At 40.4% G+C, this 23,535-nt stretch overlaps 1 protein-coding gene across 3 annotated transcripts in view; it reads right to left on the reverse strand.

Annotated features, from left to right (window-relative positions):
- Positions 1 to 9,243: 9,243 nt before the first annotated feature.
- Positions 9,244 to 23,535, reverse strand: part of ATF3 (activating transcription factor 3) — a 28,432-nt gene continuing 14,140 nt past the window's right edge. Inside the window, exons 1-4 of one of the 3 annotated variants that reach the window (XM_042789919.1) lie at positions 18,831 to 18,954; positions 14,110 to 14,270; positions 13,063 to 13,170; positions 9,244 to 12,137 (exon numbers count right to left, since the gene is read on the reverse strand). In XM_042789919.1, coding sequence (XP_042645853.1) covers positions 11,940 to 12,137; positions 13,063 to 13,170; positions 14,110 to 14,178 — 375 coding nt within the window. In that variant the 5' untranslated portion in view covers positions 14,179 to 14,270; positions 18,831 to 18,954 and the 3' untranslated portion in view covers positions 9,244 to 11,939. Of the gene's footprint in view, positions 12,138 to 13,062; positions 13,171 to 14,109; positions 14,354 to 18,830; positions 18,955 to 23,535 lie in introns of those variants that run through there. The other 2 variants (XM_032989574.2, XM_032989573.1) reach the window with 2 other exon arrangements.

The following is a 23,535-nucleotide window of genomic DNA, read 5'->3' on the forward strand; positions in this document are numbered from 1 at the left end:
GTGCTAATTGCTCAGAACAGGCTGAACTTCTGGGGGATCATAAAGTATGACATTTACTGTGGGTTTGGGTTGGTGTTTTTTTTTTTTTGGTTGTTTTTTTTTTGTTTGTTTGTTTGTTTGTTGTTTTTTTGTTTTGTTTTGTTTGTTTTTCTTCAAATTTACACATACCGAATAGTCAACTAACCTGACATCATTGGGAGCTCAGGATCGTTAGTGACTGCCTGTTTCACTCCACAAGTGTGGATTTATTACCATGAGTCAGAGAAGTAAAATTACCTTTTCATGAGGTTGGAGTGATCTGTCTTTCCATATGCGATGCTTCTATGGTAATGTTGGTCATGTTACTAGGGTGACCCAAAAAACATTAACTGAGTATATTACATGGAATTAATTTTAAAGGAAACTGGGCATTACTTTCTTTTCCCTTACTAATGCATATGCTTATCCATACTTAGAAATACTCTTTAGTGCTTGAATTTTAGTTCAAGAACTAAAGCACATTAATGGTACTTAAATCCTTTTGGGGATTTAAGCACCATTAAGGTCACCATAATTCCAGCTCTCTGGTGTCTAACATTAAATTGCTGTTCAACTGGGCATGTGCAAACATCAGGATTCACCATCTGCATCTTCATTCTGTGTGGTTGCACAGACCTGTAGCTCTAGAAATATGATCCGAGTGGGGATTTGCCCTCCTGTCTGACTATCAGGATCAAATGTAGCATTCGTTCTGAGCACACACATTTCATAGAATCACAGAATGGAGAATGGTTTGGGTTGGAAGGGACCTTAAAGACCACCTAGTTCCAATCCCTCTGCCATGGACAGAGACACCTTCCACTTGATCAGTTTGCTCAAAGCCTCATCCAGCTTGGCCTCAAACACTTTCAGGGAGGGGCACAGAGCTATGCCATGGGAGCTATGTGTGTATTTAGAAGGCTTACTTAAGGAATTCACACTCAAATGGTTTTTCCGTGATGACTATGTAGATGGCACAGGGCAGAGGCTGGGCTGTGGACATTAAAATCTGTCTTTCAAAACCGCATGGTTCTTTATGAACATTTGCAGTTTTTTTGGTAGGATGTCTTGTCCAGTCCTTACGACATTCATATCCTTCTTTCATTCGCCTGCACAGGAGTAGTATGCTAATGCTTTACTACTTAAGGAGCAGTCTGAAATGCCAGACATAACTGGATAGCCTCTCAGTAGCTAGGACACTGATTATATGTCTGTGAGCAGCAGAACTAGAGGCTTGGCAGAGAGAATAGGATCTTATAGCGCATTCAGTGTCTGTGAACATTCAGAGTAAAGGGGTCAGTTATGAATTAATTTAATTATTTCTAATTTTGCTTGTGACAGGTCAGCTTTTAGAGAGAATCCAATTTCCAGGATATAATAATTGCATTTGCTGTTTCTGAGCTAGTAGTGTCCTGAATGAGCAATTGTTGTTAAATAAATGTTCCCACAATCATGAATGCTGGTAGGGCACCGTGCAAGCAATTTGGATCATGAGACATTTAAATGCATCTTAAAGTGCCTGGAAAAAGAAATAAATACTCTGAATGTCTTTAAATGATAGCACTATATTTTTGTGACGAGATAGAAAATGGCCCTCTGACAATGTTCTATGTCCTTTTTCTCTGATGCACTTATTGATGTCCATGAAAAGTATCCTTAGTCTGAAACTTAAATGTGTCATATGTGCCATAGTCATTAGGCTGGAGTTTCTAGGGGAGAGAAAGATGAGAAGTCAAACAAGAGGTTGATTCAAATCTATCCTCCTGCCTAGCATCTTACCCTTTCCTTTACAATCATGCAGAGCTCTTATATGCTCTTCATTGCACAGGTGCTTCTGCACTCAGGCACGGCCTTGGGTATTACTGATGCCTTAGGCAAATGTAGGATTGTACCTACTCTCTCCTGTGGCCCTCTGCCTCAGAAAACACTTGTTGCTTGAGTCAGTTCTTCCTTCAGGTGGGTTTTTGTGAGGCTTAATACTCATCTGTCTGAAATGAACACCTTTGGTTCCCAGACACACCCAGGGAATGGGTGCCTGCAGCTCACAGAGCCCCAGATTTGGTGACACAGTAAGAGGAATCTGATGTTCCTACCCCAGGGTGAAAGGGTGACAGGCTGACTGACTGCACATGAAGGTTTCCTGTACGGAGGTACTTGAAGTTAAGAACTGAATGCTCTGTAGTAGTTTTCTGTCTTCTTTTAGAGATGGTACTAGAAGTAGTCATCATCTTAACTTGTGCTAGCTGCTTTGCTGCTTTTGCTGCTGTGGTCACAGTGTTCAGAAGGACCTGAGGGGCTAGAACTGCTGCTTCAGAAAGAAGATACAGTTCTTTTAGTTTATTGTTACCATTTTCTCTTCTGTGGAATCTGCCACAGGGACTTATTCTGGCCTAAGCAAAATTATTATATCACCCCCTAAATGTTTTTATGGAATTCTTGCCTGTGCTGAAGAGGACTTGGACATGTCCTGCAAAAACAAGACATTACCTCTCTTACTGATTGAAGTAATTACCAGTCAAAGCATTAATTTTCCAAAAGGCACCCATGACACCTTTTGTAATTTAGACATTTATTTACAATATAATTATCAGTTATGTGATGCCTTTGTGCTGCACAGACTTCTAGGTTTATTGTAGCCCCTTGCAGATCTTTTGGAAACCTAGATATGTGGATACCAGTTCATTTGAGCCTGTAACTAACTATAGTTTTCTTCAGTATATAGCTCCTAAATGAGACTATCTGAACTTACGTGCATGAGAGTAAGAATCCTAAGTCTGTGCATTATGTGTAAACATTTTCTTAAAAGATTCTGTTTGCATTACATACAGAACTGTGCAAGTTACTGCACATGCAGAGAAGGACAAATGTGATATCTTATTTGGAAATACTTAGTCACACAATTAGAAGACATTTCATCATTCATGTGTAGGATAGCAGAGTTGAACTTCTGCTTGCACTCCCAGTAATGGCATTTCCTGCTTTTGAATACATATTTGTGCAATTTAATATTTGCTTTAGCTTCTTGTAGAATAGTTTCCCTTCTCTTTAAGGGAACTATTATACTGTATGCTATAAACCATCTTCATAACATTTGGTTCATTTGAGTAATGACTTCCAGAAAGATGGGAAGGGTCAGTGCACAGAAGGTCAAAAATGTTTTAAAGAAACTCAGATAAAAGTAACAACAGATAAATGTAAAACAGTGCTTCTTGCTGCGTTTCACTAGATGCAGAGGTGCATAATATTACTTGAAAGGCAGGTAATTTTTTTTTTTTTAATTAATCTCTCATTTCTCTTGCTATTAATCTTAAGGATTTTCTTTTTTGTCAAACCTAATATTGGTAACCCTTCAGAATTAGACTGATAACTGGTTTCTCTAGTCACCCTTTCCTCTGTCCATGGATGGTTTCACTGTCAGCAGGGAAATGTGGTATGGCTAAACCCACACATTCAAAAATTCTGTTTAAAAAAGACCTCCACACACAAACAAACCAACCAAGAACATTTTTTCTAAACATGAAATTTTAGTCTAATGCATTAATTTTAATTTAATTTCTCTTGATTTCTGATCTTAGTATACACATGTAATATTTCTAAGGCTTTCCCTACAGTAATGAGGAATGAGGCTCTCACCACATCACAAGTATTTCAGATCTGTGGCTTTGAAAATGTGTGATAAAACCACCGGGATTAGCAACAAATGTGGGAGTTACAAGCCCTGTGTGATACAGTTTTGACGGTTGTAGTAGATTAAAACAAGAGGGAAAGTTCTCACCATGCCAGCATCAGAGAGCTGTGCTTATCCAAGCCAGGCAAGAAAGGATCCCTCTTACAGCCAATGAAAGGTAGTTGCACTCCATTCAGCGGAGGGACTACTGTATACTCAGTTTTTCCCAACCAATTTCTCTTGTTCTGATCTCAACTCTTAACCAAACAATTGTTAATGGATTGAGAATTTTGACTCCAGTAGCTGTTTGGATAAAGGCGTCCAAGGTACACATACTCTTCTGTCATGGGAAAGTCTTCTGGGTGTCCAGGAAAACTGACTGAGCTATTCTAGTTTTACATGTGGGTAATTCTGCATAGAAAATAAATCCTTTAGTCAGGTCAATTTGCCAAATGCTATCTTTTCTGCTTATGTTGCAAAATAGTCTGTAACTCTACTGTAACCCAGGTAACTTAAGTTGTATTTGTTTTCTTCAAAGGATTTTTTATCTTTTAATGCATATTTGATTATTGGATGGTTTACACCCATGGCGTCACTATTGCTATTAAAGGCAAAAAGTGCAAAACAAACAAATGAAACAAATTAATCAGAAATATCCAAAAAAAAAAAATCTCAAACAGAAAAAGCCAAACAAAAACACCAAAAAAAATCCCCAGAACCAACCAAAACCCAAAACTGAATGTATTCCTAGGCTTGAGTGGAGTACCATTTATTACAGGTGTTTTGAACAATCTTACCTGAATGGAAGTGATAAGCAAATAGCAATAAAATTTACCTTTCTGTTCAGTAGCTTTCTAGTGACTCAGCACAGTTTTGAACAAGTCTTGCAAAGATCCACTAGTATTTAGTCTTAAAAAGTAAGGCATTTTGTTTTTCTTGGGCTGAAAGAATGGCACTGTTATAGCTTTTTAATTTAGATAAATTCTCAAAAAAGAGGCTACTGTTAGATAATTTTTAATACTAAACTACTTCATAATTGAGAAAAAAATCATGACACTTTTCCTTTTGTGTCAAAATGCTTAGAAAAGAAAGTATTGGTTGCTGTCCCTGTCTTTCAGATGGAGAAACTGAGGCATTGGGTTGTTTGTGTGTTTGTCACACAACATAGCAGGGATTAAAATCTGGCAATTAGATGTGTACCTGTGTTATGATTCCCTAATGCCACAGAAAAGCTTGGCGTAGCCGACAGACTCTAGAAGTTCCAAATGTGACTGAGGATGATGAAGACCCTGTTGTAGGGACATTCAAGAGATGGCACTTAGGACAGAAGCAGCCTGTCAGAGGCAAGCTGAGGGAATAGAGTGGCTAAAGGAACTGAAATAAATACTAAATCACCCTTCAGATATATTAGTAATAGCCTGTTAGAGAGTCTAGTGCCAAATGATGATCAGGGTACAAAGGCAACACCTGGAGAGCTGAGACACTGAAGAAACAGAGGTCATTCCCCAGCCAGAACCCTCTTCAGGATGGGGCAAGGGGAAGTAAACCAGCAAAGGATCTGTCTGAAACTGAAGTGACTATGAGTGAGAGTTTCAGAGAAGTATCAGCACTAACCAGTTGAGTTTTCACCAAGAACCTCAAAGAAAATGGAAAGAGAAAAATGCTGAAATATTAAAAATAATGCATAGCTCTCCCACTGTCACTCTGATTTATTCTTCTGTGGTATCTGAGTACTGGAGTGTGGCAAATGTGTCACCAACATTTACAGAAGGGTCCAGGAGAATCTAAGGATCTATAGGCCTATAATCTGATGGGCAAGATAATGGGAATTAAGATAAAGGAACTATGAATCAGGAAGTACCTAGATAAATACAGTTTACTTGAAGAGAGTCAGCATGGCTTTTGTAAAAGGAAATTCAGGCTTACAGACACATCTGTCTGAGTTGACAGATGTGTGGATCAGGGAGATTCAGTAGATGTAGTTTATGGAGACTTCTAAACAGATTTTGGTAAATTTCCTCACCAAAGATTTTTTAGAAGAAATAGAATAGCTATGAATAGAGAAAATGCATATGCATGCATAAAGACTTGATTAAAAGGTAGAAAAGAGAACAGGAGCAAATAATGAACTCTCTTAGTGGGGGCAGGTCATCCAGTGGAGTTCCGCAGGAACCTGTACTGGGACATGCACAGCTCAACATTTTCATAAATGATCTGGTAAAAGGGCAAGTAGTGTAGTGACAAAGTTGATGGTACAAAGTTACTCAGGATAGGAAGGAGAAGGACAGTTTAAAGTCTTCCTGCAAATCTTCTTATTTACAGTTTGGAAATTAAAATGGCAGATAAAATTCAATGCAAGTAAGCACAAGGTAATGCATATAGGGAAAATCGATCCTGGCATCATATATGAAATATTTGGCTTGAATTTGCCATCACTACTCAGGAGGGAGATTTTGGAGTTATGATAGATAGTTGCATTGCATGAGACTTAATGCTTGGCAGTCATCAAAAATGTAAACCTAATTTATGGAATTATTATGAAAGGGATAGTGAACATCAAGATCCCACTGTATTAATCCATGGCTTGACCACACCTTGAATACTGTGTGCAGTCATGGTCCCTTTATCTTAAACTACTGGAAAAGCCACAGTTTTCTGAGAAAAGCTGGGTAACAGGAGTGATCAAGGATGTAAAACGGCTACCAAAAAAAAAAAAAAAAAGGGTCCAGATAGGCTGGGACTCTTTATCCTGAAAAAGAAACAACACAGTAAAGTATAAAATCATGTAAAATCATGTGGCATGGAGAGGATATATGGGTGTTCACCATTCTAATTTAAGAATGAGGGGCTGTCAAGTAGAGTTACAGAGAACAGGGTCAAAAGAAAAGCAGCTGTTCTTTTCTACTGAGTGGCGATAGCCCTATGGAACTTGTGACCAAAAGTTACTGAAGATGCTGGTACTGTGGATGAGAAACTGGTCAAATACTTGAGAGAAAGATCTATGGAAGGCTACTACCTAAAGGAATCATGTCAAGCTTGTGTGACTCATGAACTGCAAATAGTCAGTGTGGGAAAGCACCCAGAGGAAGCATACGTGCCCTGTTCTTATTCTCCCTTGGACAGCTGCTTTTGATCACTGATGTAGAAAGAAAACTGGGCTGTGTGGACCTTTGGTCTGAACTAGTGGAGCCATTTAGTTGGGAATGCGGACAGCTACTCAACAGGCAGCTACATGACACATGCTAACCTGAGGAGCTGCACGATACCCGAGCCGGCTTTAAATGAGCTACCTCAGATGCCAGTAGCAGCCTGTCCTCTGGCTGAACGGAGAGCTCATCCTCTCAGTGGCACCAATTAGCCTGTGCTGAGTTTCTTGCTGTCATCACTGGGATGTTCGCAGTACTAAGCTAGTTTATATAAAAATATTGCTATGCTACACTATTTGCTGCGTGGGCATACCCACTGTCTAAGTGGACATGCTGGAACATCAGTTCTTTTGGTTAAGCCTGCAGATATGAAGTTGCTAAATTCTCAAAAGCAGAAAAAAAGGATTCCAGCTTCAACTCCCAGTTTGTTTCCATTTCCTATTTATTCATTTCACAGGTCTAATAATTTTTCTGAGTGTCAGCTCTTGTATACTTAGCTTGGGGTCTGAAAATTGTTAGTTTGTGTTTTTTTGGTTCATGCGTCACTGTCAACAGCTGTAAAGATATGCAGCCAGAACTGACGCTGTAGCAAGAATAAACTCTAGTGTATTCTCTTAACTGTGATGACTTTGAAGATCTAATAGCACTGAAAATTAGTAAATAACTATTTTTATCACTAAAGTCAGCAGTTCTGACTCAGAGTGTCCACTAAGGAAATGAACTTTAATCATGTGATTCTCAGGGCCTCCAGTTGGGGGCACTGGGCAAACATAGAAACATTGCAATGGCCAGCGTGAATGAAACTTGTACATAGGCCAGTGATATGCTGAAGGGGAGGGGGGGGAAGCCCAAGAAAAATGGATGTGAAATATGATTGTCATTCTGGATTTAGGAATTTTTAAGATAAATTAGATTTCGTTTTCAAAACTCCTTTGCTACTAACAAAAAATTGTACTGTTTTATTTTCGTTACCCATAAATCATCCTGTTTCTTCTGCAAAACCAGGAATCAGTGATTTTAAAACCATCCTCTTAATCAATAATTTCAAATTCTGATGGGCCCAGATAGAAAAGTTATTGTAAATTTAAATATTCTACCATTCAGTTTCATTAAATGTTTCCAGCCTAGCATAAATCATTTGCTCTACCTACCTTTGGTATTGCTATTTATTCTTTTACATCAAGGGAAGAGCTAGAAAAAAGTAGTAGAAGATGCTCATTATTAATGAACAGTGTAAAGCCCAGCATGATTTAAGGTCTGCGTGGGCCTGTACACACACAGATATAGCGTCTAAGACAAGACCTAAGAGAAGATAGGATGTATTGTTTTGTTCTAGGAATATCAGTTATGCTATTAGGAATATGTCATAGAGACCAATTGTGGTTTCATGGTTTTAACTCATACCATTTAAAGAAAATCATATAAAATATCAGTTCAGGAATTCCTATCCCTAATTTTGTTGATAAGGCTTTCTAAAACAGGCCAGGCAGATTTTTTATAATTTGCCAAATTAGAAGTGAATTAGATATTCAAAAGTAAAATTTGGTAACAGCTATAGAGGAACACATGAAAGGGTGAATATATATATTGGGACTGCACATCTGTGAATGGATGTACCGATAAGGAAAGTAAGCATTCAACATTGCCAAGCTCATAGTAGCCTAGATCTTCCAGCTGATATTTTTAACTAGATTTTGCAATAGTGCAATGGATTTTCTGGTCCCTGGAGCTCCTAGCCTTCTATGTGACCTCTGTAGTACAAGTTATGACTGCTTGCAAAGGATTGAAGCCAAAAGTTTTTGTCCACATTGCCGGCTGTCAAAACACAGGGACTTCTGTCTGGGTGTAGATACTTAGTTTTGGAAAGGCAGGGCAGAACATTTTGTTCATCTTTCCTCATGCTGCTCCACACACGCACCCAGACACACACATGCACACACACTGACACAGAGTAAAAAACCAAAGCCCTAATCATGCTATACTACTTTCCATGTAACCATAGAAAGCAATCTATAAATATTAAAGCTTCACAGCAGCAAAAGCATTAAACCCATTAGGTAATCAGAAAGCTGAAATAACTATCAGCTGGTCGGTTGCAAGGTTAGGAAAGGTTCAGGAGTTCTAATTTCCAGTCCTTTAATCTAAGCCCTATGCCACAAATAAGAAGTTAGCCTGGAATTCATGATCAACCTTGTAATAACAAAACTTTGTTTATACCTTGACAAGCAGTGAACAGTTACAATTTCACTTTATAAGACACTTATTGTTGCAAAGCTATAAAACGTGTTTGTTTTTTAAAGTCTCAGTATTGTTTTAAGAAAATGAAGTTGCTCCTGGACCTTGAAGCTTAGAATGAATTAAATGACACATGAATAAATATATATTAATTCTTTTTTATTAAAGTATCAAAACAAACTCAAGAATATAAAACAAACTGCTTTTAATGCATTTTGAGGGTTCTCCTGAATAAAGTATACTTTTAGAAAACTCATGCAACATACCGTTCCTGTCTAGCTGTTTAAACACTCTTTTCCTGGGCACAGTCAAATGAACTTGAGGACCATAATTTCTAGAGTAGCGTGCAGGAGCACGCATGCACACACACATACAAAAGCAGTAGAAAGCAGCTATGACTGCACATATAAAGAAATAAAAATAGATTATCTTCTGACAATAGTAGTGGTACCATATTAACATTTGGCATGCTAAGTAAATAACATCAAGCAACAAAAGCATGACGCCTGCGTCACTAGTGATATGGTTAAAAGCAACCATACAAATTCCCTAAGGGAGACACATGAATTCTATCATTATATTCTAGTCTCTGTGGTAACACTTTATAACAGTATAGGAGGCAAACAGCTTTGTCTGCTGGTATTCGATGCGCAAAAGGCAAAGCCAAGGTGTACGGTACTGGGATGATGCCTTGGTTTTGTATTTCCACTTTACAGAAGTCAAATACCAATGAACATTGTTTGACAAGTTTATTGTAATACACTTCATGTATATCTGTTGTCTGATAAATAGCTGGCCCAATGCCCCGTGGAACTTGCCCTTTAAGCCAGAGAAGTTGCAGCAGAGGCTCCAAATTCTGCCTACAGGACATGAATAATACTCTCACTGAAGTCAATGGAAGCTTCTTCCAACACACAGAAAGATAATGGATTCTCAGGACAGAATTGGACCTAGTATGTCATCTTTGTAATACATTCACTTTTCAGATACATGAAGTACATATCTTTAGAACATGATATAGGACATTACAATATATCCAGATCTTAGGAAAATGTACTAAGAAGTTCTGTTGCAGAATATAATGATCGTATAAGGATCAGGTACAATATCTGATAGACTCATCCAGGACTTGCAGGGTAAGCTGAGGATTATGGCTGAGGTATCTTTAAGTTTAGCCTTTAGAACAAAAACACAATTTCAACACTCTGTAACTGGTGTAAAATATTATGTACTGTAAGCTCCATTCTTACAGTCTGCTTCGTTTAAATTGTGACACTGAACAGAGACACCACTGATGGAGGTACAGAATTCTGGAAGGTACATCTGCACCCAATTGTTCAAGATACTCAATGCCTCATTTGTGGAAGAGAAAGATAAGTGTTATCAATAGTGGTGTCTCAAATACAACTGGTGAAGTTTAAGAATATGTAATATTAAACACCAAGAGATAAAAGCAAAAAGACAGCACAACACTTGTGTTTTCAGTTTTGTCTTGCTCACAGTATTTATTAACTCTACTCATTATGATATTAGTGATAAATAAGGATAATATTTTCTTTTACAAAAAATTGTAAGGATATATTTTATAGGATTAAACAATCTGAGAATTTCACAGAAACATCAGAATTTAAACACTTGTAGCTTCAACTGTTTTGTCCAGCAGCTCTTCAACCAGTTCAAAAACATCTAAGGTTAGTATTTAATAAAAAAATAAAAACACTTATCCACTACATCAAAACCCTTGCCTCCTTTAGCTTCTAAGTAACACTTTTGATTGACTGTAGTTGCCACTCAAATGTAAAATAAAAGTAGCTGCAGTCATAATTTTTCCCTCTTAATCACCTGGAAAAAGGAAGTAATCCTGACCAGGATGGAAAAAACTGTCAAGAGCTATCTGCTTAAGCAGACCCACTGAAGCCTGTGGAACCTCTTCTGTGAATGAGGGTTAATAGCATGAATTAAGGCCTGTAGGATTAGATCCCAGATTTTTTTTTTTTTTTAACTTTTCATGATTCATGAGCCCGGGATTCAGTCCTGCAGTACTTTACTTGGCCAAAACCTGTATCTATGTCCCTCCACAGTTAGTTTCCTTCTTTCCAGTGGGTCCATTTCACCAAGTCATCAAGAGGTGGTACAAGCTGCTCTTCAGCAATTCAAGGAGAAATTGTAGTCCCCAAAGGATAGTAGTGGGGTTCCAGCTCATAAAATACAATCTTAGCTATATGGACATTTTGCAAGAAACATTTATTTGTCACACTTACTAGGCTCTTCAAATTCAGTCTGAGATGAGTCATAGAAAAAACCCACACAAGTGTTGTGAAAAAAATGACAAAGCTTAGTTGGAACTAAAGGCTTTTTGTCTGTTTTTGTGTATGTGTTACGTGAGAATGCAACATTACATATCAGTACATTCTGCCAGAAACCATCCTCCTGGAAACTTTGAAACCTTAAAAATACTCTCAGTTTGCTTTCCCTACCAGCAACAAGGAGAAGTAGTGTCCATCCCGCACAGCTGTCTGTACCATGTGCATCATCGGAAGTCATAGTGTTCTAGCACAAACGTCGTGAGTGCAGATACTGTATACTAGCAGAGAGCTAAAACTTCTGAAGCTGTTGTCTGTAGCTCCTAGGAACAGCAAGTATGACAGGTGCAAAACCTATATTTGAGGCAGAAGACTCTTCAATTTGATTGAGACCAGATCTTCCAAGAGGAAGAATCACTGTCAAGCCAAAATGATTCTTGCTGCTTAAGAAAGCAATCTGCCCTTCCTAAAGGCTCTTGACTAATAGAATCCTACACATTATGTCACATCCTCCATGGATTCTGGTAGTTGTTAAAAACACTGTAAATATTTCCGTGTTTGCCATATCACTTAACCTTGTAATGTGCCTTCTTTGATCTGTTGAATAAAAAGATTCCTTTCATCTTCAGGTGTCCTTCCGTTTTGTGCCCGAACTATACAAGTGGGCCTGTGAAGATTTAGCATGTATATCAAATGCTGCTTCTCATTCTTTAGCTCTTCAATCTGGGCTTTTAATTCTGCATTGATAGTTTCCAGCTTTTCTGATTCCTAGTCACAAAGGACAGACACAACTATTAGACCGAGTAGTTAAAATAGTTAATTGCCATGTTTGTCTAATTGTTGCAGTCTTCTGTTGGTGGGAAAGCATAGGGCTAGCAGAGAAAGAAATTGCATGTTCTTAGAATTCTGTAATGATGAAACTATACATCCTCCAGTCGAGAATAGTCTAAAAACCAGATTGATGGTAACCTTCTTTGGCCTTTAGAGAAGTGTAACGGAAGTTGAAAAGCCAAATTCAGGCTTGTATTCACTTACAATGACAGGTATCCAAAGCATTATTGTTATCTTCTGCAAAACTACTCTGAACTCTTTGGGTCAAAAATTGACCCAAATTTATCTACGCTTCTTAACTCCCTGGAACATCATGTCACACATCTGTAAACCCACATTAAGATAACAAAGTAAGGATGTAGCTTTTTTCCCCTACTGCTGGATATAGTAATAAAGAGAGGCCTGATGCTGCTGTAATATAGTTGTGTATCATGGCAGAGCAGGTGAAGACACAACTGGGGTCTTAGGACAGAGAATTTAGGGGTAAATTACTATGTTACTCACTTTATAAAGATGTCAGAAATTACTTGTAGGTCTTTGCAGGCTCTTGGTCTCCACAATGAATATTATATGAAATGAGATTTTACTTCTTTATGTGTTCAGTGTACACATTCAAATTAATATTATTAAGATTGGCCACTGAAACAGTAATCTCTTTTTACTCATACTATACTTTCAATTTATTCCAGTTATAACCAGGTTTGCTTTTAATATATAACGTTCAATTTTTTTTATAACTCATGGTTTGCGGGGCTTACAGAGTTTTGGGTGACATCTTTCTATATTTCTTACTATGACAGTACCCTATGCTATCTGTTTGGATCCTGGCAGGATGACAGATTAATTCAAGCTAGTCACTTACTTTCTGCAAGCATTCTGTTTTTTCCTTCTTTTTGTTTCGGCACTTTGCAGCAGCAATTTTGTTCCTTTCCCTTCTTCGCTTTTTTCTTTCATCCTCTTCAGGAGAAAACTATCCCATAAAAACAGATACACACAATCTGTAAGATGTTGGAAATACGCGACCTGTGATTTGAGAACTGCATTTTTAAAAGTAGCATGGATAGCGTTGCCAGTGCTCACATCATGCGTTACATAAGAGTGTGATTCTGACCTTCCTTGCCATACAGTAAAAGGGTAGCAATTACATTAGAATTGCCAATAAGAACCTGACTGGAGTTTGGATGGATGTAATCCATGTGATGGCTCATTTTAAATCAATGGTACTCAGAAAACTTGCCAAGTGTCTCTCCAGGCTGACGCCCACACCTCCATCTCTCCTCCATTTCCCAAGGAGGCAAAGGAGCAAGGGGCACAGGGGAGGATGTGCCATGAATGAGGCAGCGAGAGTGCAGTGAACAAAAGGCAGTGCCGAAAAGGGGATATTAACACACTCCTTCAAGCTTTGGTTTGTTTCCTCTGGAGGCTCAGACCAAGGTGGAGCTACTTCCCTAACTTAAGCTATTTCTCCATTTTATAAGATAAATGTTTTTCACAGAGACAATTATCTTAAAGTAAAAACCTAGTATGGACATAGCACAGCTGTGTCTGTCTTAGCCTAGCCCATGGGGGTCCTACTGGACTGTTCTCTGTGAAATAAAACTTCAGTAGTGACTCATTCCAAGTTCAGCCACACGTAGGCAGGGAAACCAGATTACCGCTTGCTCTAATTACTGTTAAACATTGTCCTTAGTCCATAATCAAAAATAAAATATCCAGCTATAGGCCTTAGTGGAAATGGGAAATACCAGAGGGTTTCCCAGAAGCAGTTAACAGAAGGCCAAGCAGCAGGCTTAAAAGGATCAAGTACAGTGGAGAGGGTTGTCTGTAGCTGATATAATTACTGGTCTTGTGGTGAAATTTTGTTAGAGAATTAATCAGTCACACCGAAGTGCTATTTAAGGAGCCATACCTCTGTTTTCATGATTGATGTTTCAATTGGCCTTTCAGAAACTGTCACCGTGTCCAATGTAGAAGACATCCTGTGGTACTGACGCTTATTCTGAATGGCGAACCTCAGTTCCTCTTTCACCAGTGGGGTTAAATTTGTGAAATCATCAAACCCCAGTGACCCTGCAGGGGACAAAGTGGGAACAATTGCGGAGGCGCTGACTTCTAATGCAGATACCTGGCCTGAGTGTTGGACCATCATTTTGCTGAAAGGTAAAAAGAGATAATAATAATAGTCTTTCAACAACCTTAGAAAGGCAAATAATATCTCCTAGAGGTATATTTAACACTGTGAATAATACTGAATTTCTTGCATTGCTTCAGTCCCCATTCCCTGTCGACCCCAATCTCTCACTAGAGACAAGCAGTTTAGAATTTAGTCACTGGTAAAGACTTTTACTTTATGTTAAATTAAAGTTACTATTTAAAAATAATAATAGTATTAGTGCATCACAAAATTTCTAGGTCTTCCTGAAACTTAATATTGAAAAATATGGTGTGTACGTATGGATACGGTGAAATTTTAAACTGGTAATGTATGGTAAATGTGAATCAAGTGAAAAGGAAGAGAGCATAAGGAACGAAAATCAGAAAGCAAAGAAATATTATTATTTAAAGCACAGAAGGAGCTTTAGAGTATCTCCATCCTCAGAGCTATACCACCACAGATTCCAGCTTCAAATGGACAGAGCGTACCTTGATCTCAGCTACATTTAGGCAGAGCTCGATGAGTTCTACTAGAATCTGTAATTTGCTAACCAAGACAGGATCTGTCACAAAATTATCGTGCTCAGTTTTACACAGAGTTGTAAATTTGGTTATGAACTCCTGGAAAATGGTTAACAATAAGAGCTGGCACAAAGGTAAAGGTCTATACATGCTCTGGGACTTCAAAGCACAGGGTGAGTTGGAGGGATTGAGTCATGAAAAACATGAAGCCCTCTGTTTCATTCCTATGCTCTTGTAAAATCTGAAACTGTCCTCATGTACCCTCAACAAGAGGTTTGAAATTCTTAAATATTTATGGTCAGATGTCCTGCTGATATAAAACAGTGTGACTGAAGAGACTTCAGGGGAATTATGCAAATGGACACCCATGGAGGAACCTAATTTCTAGTAATTTTCCTAAGAAAATGAACCTGCCCAACAGTGCTCTCAACTTTCTTCTTTTTAGTCATTCTTATTAATTTTTTTTTAGCCAGTTTGAGAGGGAGAGAGGCCCCCTGTGTGCTTTGTGAAAATTGGTGACCCCACTGAGGGAGAAAGAGGCAAAACTCAGCAGTCAGCCATCCAACATCACGGGCAACCTAGCTAGCCAGTGCACACAGCTCTGCAGGACACAAACCATCTCTCACCCAGAAGAGGTGAGCTAAGAGGTCTAGAAGAAAGCTGAGCACTTTTTGTGGGTGGTCCAAGAGACAAGAGGTGCAATTCCATAGGAAAACAGGTTGTATTACTTCCCTTATTCATAAAATTACTTGTGTTAAATTGGATTTTACCACATTGATCTTCCAGATTTCTTTGGTGTGTAGATTTTTGTTTTTTTTTTTTTTATAGCTGTACAGGTAATTACAGTATGTGTTATCTACTCTTGATTAGAATTGTAATAATTATAGCAAAGTCAATTGTAATTAACTTAGTGCAGATAAGCCTGTGGGTAAGTTAAATGTCCACATGGTGAACCCAGAGTTGCACAGTTCCCTGTACGCTACTTCTGTAACCCAGCAAATGTCTGGGGTCACGTGCCTTGACAAGAAGATAGATTTTGCTCAGAGATATCTAAAAATACACTGTAAATCCACACTGGTGCAAATGAGACCAGTGGTTCATCACTAAGTGAGGTAAATATAAAAATCTGAGGACAGTGAATTGCTGGTTGGTAGAAAATACTATGTTCAGCTGCAGTCTTCCTCACTTCTTCCTCACTCTGTCACCACAGAAGAGCTAGACATGTCCCAGAGTCTGGGGGTGAAATCCTGAACTCACTGAGATCAAGAGGACTTTTTCTGTTGACCTCAGTGGGGCCAGGATTTCACCCGTAGTTATTAAAGATGAGGAAATTATTTGGAACAATTTGTTATTCAGAAAGACCTTGGGAAATTTATGTAATTCTCTTCAGAAAGCCCCTGCTCATGAGTCACATTTAAAGTACTGATACGGTTTAATCCTATAATCTCAGAAAGCTAGCAGTTACTCTTTTTCAACAAGTCAGAAAAGGCCCTATAATTTCAGCTGAAGTCCTCCCAGCTTTATTTACCCTTTAGCAACATTCAACCATTCAACTCATTTAAACAGGCTAATTCCAGATGAACCAAAACCCTCATTGCTAGCAGATATTTCAGCTATTTTCACTGAATCAGTCTCCTTGGCTGCCAGTGATGGCTTCATTCAACAAAGTTAATTCTGTATAATTCAATCAAATCAGGAGTCTTAAATTAACAGTAAAACCATTTCTCCAGCAAACAAAATAATTAATTGGGCTAATAATTTTTGAGCTCTGGTGGTTTATTCAATTATTTTCAGTTTATGTGAACTTTTAGTTAAGGTCAGCAGCGGTACCAGAAGAAACCAAGAATGTTTGTGCCTGAGGAATTGTGTGAATTGTGGATTTCTACTAGTTAGTGCTAAGTGTACCATGAGCACCAACAAATCCCCTGCTAGAATGTCTACAGGTACTCCTATCTGTTTGTCACTAGTCTAAAAAAAAGGAGTGGTTAGTTACCCACGGGGAGGGCAAGCACAGAGGAGGAAGTGTCCTTGACCATAGAAACTTGCTTCTCTCCTGCCTGAGCAGCTCACTGACCTTCCAGACATCCTGAAAGGCATCTCTATTTACTCAGACTTTAGGGAAGGGAGGGCCTACCAGGGGGCTGAGGCTTGTGTAAGTATTTATGCCGTGAGCCGAGTCCCATTTTGTAGAGCTGTTTGCTGCTGGTTTGTTTTCCTGGGACTCGCTGTTGGGGCAGTGCTTCTGGGCAGTGCCTAGTAGGGTAGGCTTCCAGTCTACCACTGGGATCATTAGGAGGTAGATGTTTTCCAACTTCTGAGGAACAAATCTGCCTTTAGAAATGTTTTACAAGAAGGAAAATTTGAAATACAAGTTGCCCTTCCTTCTTCCTGCTTTTTGTACCGGTTGTACCTCTGTCTATAAGCCATCAAGAGCACTATCTCATTTTCCCTGGGTTTGTAAAGGCTGAGGAAACAGTGGGAATAAGAACATCAAGCTTTAGAGCATGACTACATCTGGGCCTTTCCAATACGATCTGTTTACTTTGTTAGAGCATGCACGTGGACCTGGGGTCCCGGCTGCTTTGAGTACTTCTGAAGTTACTGACACGGAAGGTGCTGAACATTTCACAGACCTGCACTGTAAAGGTGCAGCTTGTTCCCAGTGTTAGTGAATGCTTCGTTACTTTATCCTTAGATCTGGAATTCTCCAAAGAGAACAGCTTTTCCATTAATGGTACCTTCCCAATTCAGGTAGATCCAAACAACTTTATTAATTCATTCTCCCCTTACTTCTTGTTTGTTCTTTTGCTGATGATTCTTTCTATCTACAGTGAACTTTTACATCTCATCTGACAATATTTTAAATTCAGGACATACTTCCTAGCTGTCTATTTAAATTCAGGACATACTTCCTGTGCACGTCTATTATTTAAGGGTATTCTTGTTTAACATTAATATTAAAAGTGACTACTTTCAGTCTCATCTTTTTGGCTGAACTGCAGATGGCTGACTGTGCCTCTTGGTTTTATTTCTTCATACGAATTCCTTTTCCTCTGGTGCTGATGCAATAAACCCCGATAACCATTGAGGTTAATCTTAAACAGCATTAAGAGCAATTACAGTTCACAACCTCTGTGCACGCTGGTTGACCTTAAGCTTTCTGACATCCCACATCATTCCCAAACCATTTTCTGCTGCCCTCCAGCTTCTCAAACACTGTTACTGGGATGAAAATTGATTTCTAACAGGAAACTCCTTCTCTGAAACAAGTTTGCTGTTGTGTCACGCCTGACTTGATTAGGCAACAGTTTAGCAACTGATCTTCTTCATGTCAAGACACGGGGACAGAAAGAAAAGTGCATGCCCCTGGCTCACACCCAGAGTCCCCGCTCATTTCGTGGGTCTATGCTGGATGCGCCCGGACGCGGCGGCGCGGGGTGAGTCGTGGCCCGGCCAGGCCCGCTACAGCTCCCCCGCCCCTGCGGAGCCTCCGGGGCGGCATCCCCGCCGGTCCCGGTCCCCGATCCCCGGTCCCGGGGCCGCCCGGTCCCTCCGCCGAGGCCGCCACCGCGCGGTGCCGAGCGGCGCTGCCGGCCCGGGGAGAGCCGGGGCTCGGCGGGCTCCCTCCCGGCGCCCACATCTGGCGGCAGCCCGAGCAGGGGGCTCCGCTCCCCCGCATATTCAGCACTGGGAGGGGGGAGCCGCCGCCGCCGGCGGGAGGGCGGGCGAGGGGCTCCGGCGGGGCCGGGGGGCTTTCCCGGGGCTCACGGGGGGGGGGGGGGGCGGCGGCACCGCCGCACCCGCCTTCGCTCCGGCGGCGAAACTTTTCCCCCGGCGCGGCCCGCGGAGCCACCGGAGGGGATCGCTCCGTGGCGGGACAACCTCCCACGGAGCTCAGCCCCGCGACCCGCCGGCACGGAGAGTCCCGGCGCCTCCCCTCCCGCTCCCACCTACCTCCCTGCCGCTGCTGCTGGTTCCCCGGGCAGAGGGAAGGGGCTCCGCACCCAGCCCGCAGCGCTGCCGTCCCCTCGCCTCCGCTGCCGCCTCCGGGAGAGCAGCTCCCGCCGCTCCCCGCTCCTCTGCCTCTCGCCTCGGTTGCATCACCCCCCTTATATAGTCGAGCGGGCAGCGCTGGTATTTACTCTGGCGGCGAGTCCCGGGCTGATGTCATGCTATTAATAGCCTCCCCGAAAGAGAGGGAGGAGGGAAGCGGAGCCCGTGGCGGTGATGCAAGGTTTCCCCGCCGGCACGGCACGGCTCGGCTCGGCACGGCTCGGCGCGCTCCGCTCCGCTCCGCTCCTCTCCGCGCCGGGGAACATCCGTCGGCACCCGCACAGACCCTGCTGTCCCCTCTCCCTCTTTTCCCTTTCCCCTCCACCCCGCCTTTTTTTTTAAAAAAAAAAAAAAAAAAATTAAGGCTCCGGGGATTTCTTTCTCCGGGCCGTTTGGCTGCTGAGAATAAATCAAAGTCTCTCTCACGACCGAAAAAAAAAAAAAAAAAAAAAAAGGAAAAGTAGTGGTGATTGTGTAGTTTTCGAAAGGACTGAAAATTATGATCTTATTCCACAGGAAAAAATTGTTTAACACCCCCTGCCTTCTCACCTCCATGCCCCCTCCCACCCCCCGCGCTGCTTTAGCTGACAGCCAAAAGTTCATTTTACATGAAGAGTTTTTACTCCGAGGAGGAAACACCCGTTTAATGAAATGATAGAAAGCTAAAAATAATGAGTGGGGTTTTTTTTCTGGTGAGTTGTTTTTTATTTGTTTTTGTTTTGTTTTGAGTTTTTTAAACTTTTCTTAAAACACAACCATACATGATTTCCTTATGATTTCAGGGAAAAACAGGGAGTCCTTATAGGAGAGAGGGAACTATGGTGGTGGCTGTGGTGAAGGGGTTTTTGTTTTGTTCTTTTTTTTTGTTTCCATAGCTTCCTGGTTTGTTAAACTACATAAATTGCCTTCTAACAGCCCCCAAAGTGCTAGAAAATACGATGTGTCAAAAAAGCATTTATCCAGGAGAGACACAGCGCTATATAGTACAATAATATTCCATACATACAAACTTGTCATTAAGATAGTCTTCAAGTCTCTGTACTAGGCATTGAAAGATCAGATCTTTTCATGCTTTGGGATATTCTAACTAAACCAATATAAAATGTATACCTTCATATATAAAATGTATACCCTGCTCAGGTGCTCCAACCAGTTAACTAATTTAATAATGTTCAATATGGCTATATTTTGATAATAGGTAATATGTCTCAAGTGGTATATTCTAGGATATATTGATTGCCGGGAGCATTTTATCAAGGGCATCAATTTCTACTACCAGTTTGAAAGTCCCTCTGAATCTCCCCTCTGTGTGTGCGAGGCTGCCTGGGTGTATATGTATATGCATAAATGTACACATTGGCCACACAGATAGAACTAATAATCTTACCTTTTCAAATGTCCCAGTGCTAGCATGCTCAGCTTTACAAACCTAACGCTCCTATTTTACATGTAATTGTCTGGTTTTGGGAGGGAAAAAAAAAAAAATCAGGTGGTGAAGGGAAGGAGCCTGGAGTAGTGAGGTTGGCTTTCCTCCCGTGGAAGGTGCAGTTGCTCCCTGTTCTCCTCGAACAATGAAGTGCACTTTGCAGAGGGCGGGAGTGAGCTCCTCTGACCTACCTGGCAGCTCTCCTTTTACAGCTCGTGCAAGCTGCAGGCTTTTCTTTTTCACTCACTTTTAGATAAATCATTCTCAGCTCTTTCAAAACATGTTTATTGCCTTATCTTTATTAATCTAGGTAAATCAATGTCAAGTATAATGTCAGGCAAAAACTTTGCTCTTCAAAAGGGTCTAGAGCAAGTTTACATTTCAGCTTGGTGCAGCCTGTGAAGTTCTTTTTAATTCAGAGGCATAATCTTATAATTCATACCGTGTTCAAGAACAGCTGGCATTATTTTTCTCAAGCCTAGAAGAAAAAAAAAATCCCTCTCAAGCAGAGGCCAAATGTGGAAAATTTCTTCCCAAAAGATAATTGGTTGGAAAGTTCTCAGCATGAAGTTATTGTGGAAACATGTTAGCAACATTGGTTTTAGTGGCCATGAACAGGTGCCTGCTGTAATTCTGGCAGAGATTTAGCAACTGTCCGTTCTTATTTAGCTAGCTGTACCAGAAGTGGGAATTATTTTAGAGTATTTTCAGCTAAGCAGAGCAATGTCACAGAATAACGAAGGGAGGAAAAAAGCAGCTCCCTTCTTCAATGTGGGTAGAAGTACCTTGGAAATACCAGTGTTGTTACACTGTTTTTCAGGGTCACTGGTATCTACTCAACAATCACAACACTTCATCAAGTAGGCAGATGATTATTTTGTTTTGAAATCATACTATATTATACAAAACTAAAGCAAAGAGATTTGTTTGCCACGCAGTGCTTTACCACTGCTGGTACCATTATTGCTCATGAGCTACAGCCGGTACTAAAAACTGACAGTAAACCAGTTGTGTTCATTCTTGAACTACTCCTGAAGTGAGCCAGCTCCTCCCTGCAAAGCAAACAGAGAGACCGTTCCAGTGCGCATTTAAGATTAGGCCACTGAAACATGTCCTGGCTTGAAATTCTTCAGTGAAAAAAGAAAATGAAACCACACTGAAAAAATAAGCCCAGTTCCACTGTGTCATGTAGGTTTTATCCTGCTCCCCTTTAAAACCAAAGCTAACTTGATCTCAGTAAAGACATAGGGTCACAATTAAAAAAAAAAAAAAATAAAAAATAAATATATATATATAAATAATTATGTCTATCAGGAAGTTAAAGTAAAACCAAGTACAGCCACCAGATGCTCTGATGTTCTTTACCAGTTTCATTTTCCATCTCATAAAATATCTTCCATTTGCCTCCTTCTGAACATTTACTGGTCCTTTTCCATTTCATTTCTTTCTTTTGTCACAAACTTCAGGACACAGACCCCCTGAAATAGCACTCATTTCACAGAGGTGACATTCATGTTCATTATTTCTACTTTCCCTTAAGCCGGGTACAGCAGCTCATCACCAGAAGACCGACACGTATCGGGTCCTTCTCCCCCTGCAGAGACATTGGGCTGAATACCACCCCACGGTGTGGTCCTTGCAGCTCTCCAGGAGTCTCCAGCGTAAAAGAAATAATTCCTTCCTTTACCTTTTCCTGACTAATTCCTGCCTCCACATCCCTTGACACTACTTCATATGCTGTGGGTATTTGATTAAAACTAAAATATGGCTGTGTCCTTGCTAAACAGAGCTATAGACATCATTATACAGAGGAACAGACTCCCATCCTCACAGCAAAAGCTTTCTGCTGTCTCCTGTCTTAACATTTATGCAACTGTAGGACATCAGTCAGAGTAACACAATTAAAATCCCCATGTCCCCTCCAGATCCTATGTTGGTTTATGGTCATGCAGTTCCATTAAACCTATTTGGTCTGGTGAAAATATAATGAGATGTAAATAAATAAAATATGTAGTGGTATCTTGAGTAAAACCTGTCTCTCCGTGTGCTTTGTGGTTTTAATTGTATTAGGTTTTGAAGTTACTGTAACCCTGATGGGACCAATTTTTTCCTGCATGGCACATATATGAGAAAGAGGTTTCCAGAACTCGGAGTTATCATGTTGTAAAATCAGCACAGAATCAAGTTTTTTGACTCTGCCCAAAAGAAGTATTCTCTATTTATGTGATGGGAATTAACCTTCACCATGATTTTTTCTAGGCATTACATTCAGGTCCAAATCTATGTGGTAAGACTCCTCTCTCCCCCAAAAGATGCACTAGTTTTGAGACAATTTCCCCATCTGACTGGACTAACACCAGAGTTGAAACTTCAGAGTATTTCTTCCAAGGTTTAGATTGTGACTGCTTGAATCTGCAATAGAAGTAGCATCAGCCATCCCCAACCAGCCCGGGGCTTTTCAGCCGCTGTCTGGGGAACCCTTGGGCATCTGTGGGCTACTTTCAAAAGTTTCTCCAAACAGTGGCTAAAAAAACCCAAGCCTGCAGTAGTGAAGATCAAATTCACTCCGGAAGGTTTGGATCTCTACAGGGGCTAAGAGGTCCAAAAATTTAATGGAGTTAAATACCATGGAGGTAGATGGCAGACTCTCACAGCGGCGATATGGCAAACCCTGCTACCGTCTCACATTTAATACCACCCAAGCGGATGAGTATATGTCTTGTGGAGGTAAATAAGTGCACTACTTTAACTTCTTTTATTCTTTAACACTGAAGACGAAATTAATTTGCTCCTCACTTTTCTCTCCTCAGCTTACCTTTCTTTCCCTAAAGCCTGTTTCCATCACCATCCCTCTAGACCCATTTATTCTCCATTTATTATATCCTTTTGGATGTCCCATTTCCTACTCTCTTTTGCTTTGTTTCAGTAATAGCCACCTTTTCCATTTCCTTAAAACAGCAGCTTCTCCATTTCTTTTGCCACTTCCCTGTTTCTCCTCTTCTCACTTCTCTCTTTTCCCTCCCTGTATCCCTGGATTCCGTCATCCCTCTTTCTGTTCCCTTTTTCCAGCATTTTTTCTCCTATTGGTCCTTCTGCTCCTGCCTGGCAGCTTCCTAAGCTTAAATGAGTCATTTTAATTTTCTCTTTCACTTTTGGTCATTTTACTTTTTGTTTCTCCAC

Source organism: Tyto alba, unplaced genomic scaffold (genome assembly GCF_018691265.1).
Source record: "Tyto alba isolate M040663 unplaced genomic scaffold, T.alba_DEE_v4.0 Super-Scaffold_16, whole genome shotgun sequence".
Taxonomy (NCBI): Eukaryota; Metazoa; Chordata; class Aves; order Strigiformes; family Tytonidae; genus Tyto; species Tyto alba.